The following is a 5,857-nucleotide window of genomic DNA, read 5'->3' as shown; positions in this document are numbered from 1 at the left end:
GGTGTCTAACAGTCTATCACTGAGCAACAGCTACCTTAGATGGCAGGATAAAAAATAATAAAAGGATAATAGAAGCTCTCTCCCCCTTTCAGAAATGTTTCAGAGTAAGAGAGTGAACCACACTGCTGCTTTAGACAATCACAGCGCATAAAAATTTATGGTTTTCAAATGAGCAAACATATAAAAAATCTAAAAAAAGGATCAATATCTGTTACCAGGCCTTCCAGTTTCTAAGGCGATTAGACACTGCTGGTTATTAAAATTAATGTTCCTCATGCACTACTTAATTGGCTAGTTTTCAAGTGGTGAAGTTCTACAAGAATATAATTGTTTCCTAATGAACAAAGTAGGTTACAACTTCTAAAAACTTCCAGAGACAGCTCAGTACAGGATCTATACAAAAGAAACATGCTGGGATTTCTGTTTTACCTGGTCTAAAACTTTTCCTATTTTACCTGTCAGAATACATATTCATTCACTTCTTTATTGTCTCAGAAAGTAAATTATTTGGTTGTAATAACAGTAGGATGTTTCCCTTGTCTCTTCATTAGCATCAGCTCCCAGAAATACAGTTACACATAGTATTTCTAAACACTGGCGTGTCCTGCAGGTACAAATACTATCTGCAATTCCCCGGGATCAACAGCTCTTCAAGGAGAGCTGGATCTTCAGCGTGGCAAAGATGAGCATATGGTTAGTTATAGAGATAAAACCACATTATTCTGCTAGTCTCCTTTCTGCTGTAAATACCGTCCTGGCCATGGCACACACTACCTTTTGAGAAATCACACTGTAAGATGGGATCAAAGGATGCCACAGCATGCAGTGTTGTGACATACTGCACATAACAGCAGCACTGTCACTCAAAGAGAAACATTCATAATGTAACAGTCATGAGTCACGAGTACCCTTTCCCTCGGCAAAGGTATTAAAAGTGGAAAGGGAATGGCCCATGAAAACACAAATACACCACTGTACTCATTTGAAAAAGACATCACACCCAGGCCCACAAGCGAGGGGTCAAAAAAAGCTGCAATTGGGCAGTAAAGCACAAAGATACAATAAAATACTGTTTAAATAACATAAAGATAATACACTCACTAATTAGTAAAAAACACGAGAGAGGTTTTAGACTTAATGTATAATTAAATTAATAAAATGCTAAGTATTCAAGTTCCCCTTCTACATAGATATAAATGATTTTTACTGGTTTTGTTTGACTTTTGGAAATGAATCACTGATGTTTTCACCTAAAGTGTTCACTACTGGCTTTGCATACAGACACACACAGTTCATGTCATCCCCTGCAACCCACACAAAGGCGATCCCAAGTATAACTATTGTTTCTAGAACCTGTGAAGTGGTAGTATACTGAAAACTGCAGTTTTCCTCTGCAATTTTGACAGATATGTAGTTTACATAAAAGTTACTGTATCAACATCATCTCAAACCAGGCTACTGGTAGTCAGAACTATAGAAGGTATGAACAGGTCTGTTCACAGGTCTGAAGTCTAGTTTATCAGGATGGGCTTGCTCCTTTGTTGCATTACAGTGCCTTTTACAAAGGCCAGAACCTCACAAATTGCACATCCATCTGCTACTGAACCTCCATCTCAACGCATTAGTCTGCTCCTCACTGGTAAAATGCCTCAGGTAAACTATGTCTACACCTCTTTACCTGCCTTCTCCCCATTCCAGCTACACTGTTCATTGGTGAATGACACGTGTTTCCTCTCTACTGCCAGTTTTCAGGAACAGTTTCACCAAGAAACCTTTCCAATACAGTCAAACCACCCTTTGTCGACCAGCCAACTCCAGTCTCACACCACAGAGACGCATATATTTCTGTAGCAGGCACCTTCAGCAGAACATCAGCCTAAGGTGGGTGACAATATTTTGCAACCACAGCCTGGGACGTGTGTGCTGCTTTGCAGCCTCTGCTCAGGTTAAAAAGCACGTGCTGTTCCATATCTGCTCCTGTCCACAAGGAAATGTTTTATGAAAGTATATTTATGCAGGTGTGAATTACAATTAGGTTTGCCAGACATATCAATTGACTCTTTGGTTGTGGTTGAGCTGAGGCCCCATCAGAATTTAAAACCTGAAAGGAAAGAGCTGCTTTAGGAAACAAACATATTTATTGTCTTCATTATTTGGAATAAAATACTGTTTGATACCTTGTCTGGTGCCAAGGGAAAGCACTATTGATACACTATCTTATCTTTTTCAGATCCCTTCTGCCATCCTCAAGAGCAAACAGATGGCTAACTACAATGAGTAGGTTCCACCCACATAGAAATTCAAAGGAAAACAAAGAACTACTCACTTTACAGTCACTGCTTCTCTTTGAACTGTTCCATGCACGAGGATATCAGTTTACCTTAGGCTTCCCCCTGGCAGAGTATAGCTCTGCTCCTACCTGAGCTCTGAAAGGCAGCTGGGAGCACATTGTCCTTCACAGTTCATGATAAAGTAAGAGCAGAAGTGATGCACAGCTCTGTGGCCCTTCATGAATGTAAGAAGTACTCCAGGCTTCTACACACAAGGTACAGAAACACACATCCTGACCCACACACAACAGCTAGAAGAGCAAGTTATCTTTACTGCTTTGTAGTACACAACTGCCTTTCACAATCCTGAAGTGAGCCATTGGCTTTGTTTAATTCAACTAGATGTTTCTTATATCTACAGACAGAAAAAAATAGGGTTTTTGTGTACAATGTTCCTCTTAGCACTAAAAAAACATTACAGAGGTTCACATCAACAAATAGGAACACAATCAATGACAAATACAAAATACTTCAGAATAAACGTTACAGTACATCTAGTAGCTCAGTAAAACACAGCACACATAGCCTAGGAAACATTCTAAAACAGAAAAAGAAAAAATATTTTCTTTACCTTAGAAGTCCTTATATCCCAAGCTTTAACTTCTGGGCTGAACCCTCCACAAAGGAAAATATTTGACTCTGTAGGGTGGAACTTGAGTGCACTGATCCTAAATTCTGTTTTGCTGCTAAATATTTGCTTCCCTAAAATAAAGTGAAAAGTGAAGATCAAAATTTGAGCAGAAAATGAAATATGCAACTTAGTTTGAAAAATATTAAGGTTGTCAGAGGTGAACAGGCTTATATTACAAATTTCAAGCTGAGGCTACTCTATGAGTACTACTCACGTGAGACTGGTCTTGCTTATAATAGGCCTCTGCACCACTGACTGCTTCCTATCAAAAGGAGAGAATGAGTGGTTTCCCACACTAAGGAGAGGAGTTCCACCAAGGTACCAGTCCAGTCAATATGCAGGAATAAATCTACAAATCCAATGGCTGAATGCTTCCCTATAGAGATGCCAGAGTCTTCATTTCAGTGAGACAAAAATAACTAGAAAAAATATTGTCTGCACAGAAATAGCACATCTCAATCTATATTACAACTCTTGAGTTGTTTACTTGTCTTTCTGTGAAGGTAGGAGTGAAACTTCATCATGAAAGTAGGAAATAATTTGCATACCATCATATGAAGGTTGTTCCCATGGATACACTGCTCCCAACATTTAATTGTGTTCACTAATCTCCACAGGATCCTGTGGTTGGTATCAATTGGATTGTTGACACTTTTGAAGGCAGCAGAATTCAGCTAGGTTATTTTATAGAACTTTTCCACAGAAAATAATTTCAGCTAAAAACATTACTGACAGATGTAAATACTTACTCTGAGGGGTACAATACTGAAAATCATTCATATAGATTTTTTATGCTTATTTCATGATCTGGGGCCAATTCATTTTATTTCATCACCAGTTCCATTTTCTCCATCTGCAGAACTCATTTTACACACTCAAGAGGCTAAAAATTGTCAAATGATTTATTTATTCAGTTTAAAGATAAGAAGAAAAAGATTTTACTTCATCCCATGCGCTCATCAAGCTAGCAGGGGCAAGGAAAATAGATTGTCGGGAGTGTGAGGGAGAGATGATTGTTGTTGTATGTGAATACTGGTATTTGCAGGGGATTTTTGCCCTTTTAAAAATGATTCTCCACTGATTGCCCATGCAAGGTCTCAAGGGCCGCTCTGTCACTACTAAGTGAAACACTTAATTTAGTCCATAAGTTTCTTCTCCAAAATGAGAAAAAGAGTCATAAGGGCAGCAGAGGTTCTCTCAACAAGTCATATCTAACAGTGACCATCTCTCTCCATGGGAATTTTCAGATCCCCAACAGCTACAGGGGGAGAAAAAGACGCCATAGGGAAAGAAGAAAGTATTAAAATCATCAGTTATAGAAACAACAAGATATTGCTCTCATGTACACCACTATCAGGTGTCATTTGAGGGGGCTTTAGAAAAGCCACTCTCATCCACAGCACTTAAGAAAATACTGAATTTCCCCATGGAGGCTCACTACTCAGTTTAACAGCATTTTGCTCCCAAAGGAATTTGGTTCCTACTTTTTCCCAGCTTAATAAAAACTCCAGGAGTATAATCAACAAGTTTTCAATGGGACTACAGCCAGAAATTAGTATAAATGCAGCCTACCTGTACTAATCTGTCACACAACTTAATAAAGGACACATCAAATGATCACTGTTCCCCACAAAGTGTGTTGTCCAAACGACATTAGACATATAGATAAGTGATCCAGTGGAACTCACCATTAAACTTTTGGACAAGCACTGCCTTTACTTTGTGTTTACCTACACAAGACTTCTGAAAACTGCTTTTTCTATAATGTGTACTCATGTTCTCCAGCCTAAGACACAAGGAAGTCAACCAAAAAGATGTGCATTAAATTCAAGATGCATTTCATCTACTAACTACAAGATGCTACCTTTTCCACAGAAAGACTGATTTAACATCATTTGTTATTAATTACTCAATTTTACAATTTTATCTCCAACTGCTTCCAAATAATTCAATCATTCGCCTGATATTTTCTCCAGAAACTAAAATGCTCCAATTCCCTACTCTGTCTTCCCCTGTTTTAAAGAGAAATGGGCACTGTATTTGCCCTTTTCTTGTCTTTTAGAGGCTGTTATTTATCCCAAAGTTCTAAGCAATAGTCACTAATATAATTAAAACATAACGACCTCAGTGTTATGAATTCTACATTACAGTGTAATAATAAATAAAATAAATGAAAACAATTAGAATCTTATTCACTCCTACACTCTTTATCTCCTTCTTTTTCCTATTTTAAGCTGCTACCTTAACACTTAATGCAGATATTAACCATTAATCTTACAAAGTCAGGCTCTCCAATTAATACTTTGAAATACAACTCTCTCTTTTGTCCTCTCACTCCCCCAAAGTGAAATTTAATCTCTTTTTGGAAACTGAGTACAGTGTTCTAAAGAGTTTGGCGTTATTAGATGTATGCATTATTTTCATTTTACTGCCATGTCACAGAAAAGAAGCAAGACTAGAATGTGGATGAGCTGAGCAGCAGCAAACATACTCAAAAGGGGAGGATCACAATGTTACAGAAAGGAAACCCTCCTATTGCCAGATTTAAAATTTATGCACAATACACTTGCAGAACTTCAAAAATTTAGGAAAAATATCCATCTGAGAGATGGAACAGATCAATGCCGAAGATGAGATGGAGCAAATTAGCTCATTCAATTCAGTAATTTGAAAGAGTAAGTTCAACTCTTAGCCTTTTTCTGTACAAATTTTATTTAGTGTGTTACAGTACTATGAGCAGAATTTGCTGCTTTCCCTGCTATGAAGGAACTATCCCTACAGCTTAGGAAATCCAGCTTCAGTGCTTGCTAGAGATCCTCCTCCAGCTTTCTGAAAATCGTTATTTACAGTTACTTTTTTTTTTTTTTACAATTATTCAGTTTATTAACATTAAATA

At 37.7% G+C, this 5,857-nt stretch overlaps 1 protein-coding gene across 1 annotated transcript in view; it reads right to left on the bottom strand.

Moving 5' to 3' along the window:
- WDR25 (WD repeat domain 25) overlaps positions 1-5,857 on the bottom strand; it is a gene marked incomplete at its 5' end in the record, with an annotated part of 27,540 nt that overhangs the window by 15,210 nt on the left and 6,473 nt on the right. Inside the window, one exon of the mRNA XM_027909361.1 lies at positions 2,902-3,032. Within this exon, the coding sequence (XP_027765162.1) occupies positions 2,902-3,032 (131 nt within the window). The remainder of the gene's footprint in view (positions 1-2,901; positions 3,033-5,857) is intronic.

Source organism: Empidonax traillii, unplaced genomic scaffold (genome assembly GCF_003031625.1).
Source record: "Empidonax traillii isolate 1590-97213 ecotype Southwest subspecies unplaced genomic scaffold, ASM303162v1 scaffold2080:size39582, whole genome shotgun sequence".
Lineage (NCBI taxonomy): Eukaryota > Metazoa > Chordata > Aves > Passeriformes > Tyrannidae > Empidonax > Empidonax traillii.
The sequence above is the reverse complement of the archived record's forward strand: the minus strand, read 5'-3'. Positions and strand labels throughout refer to the sequence as shown.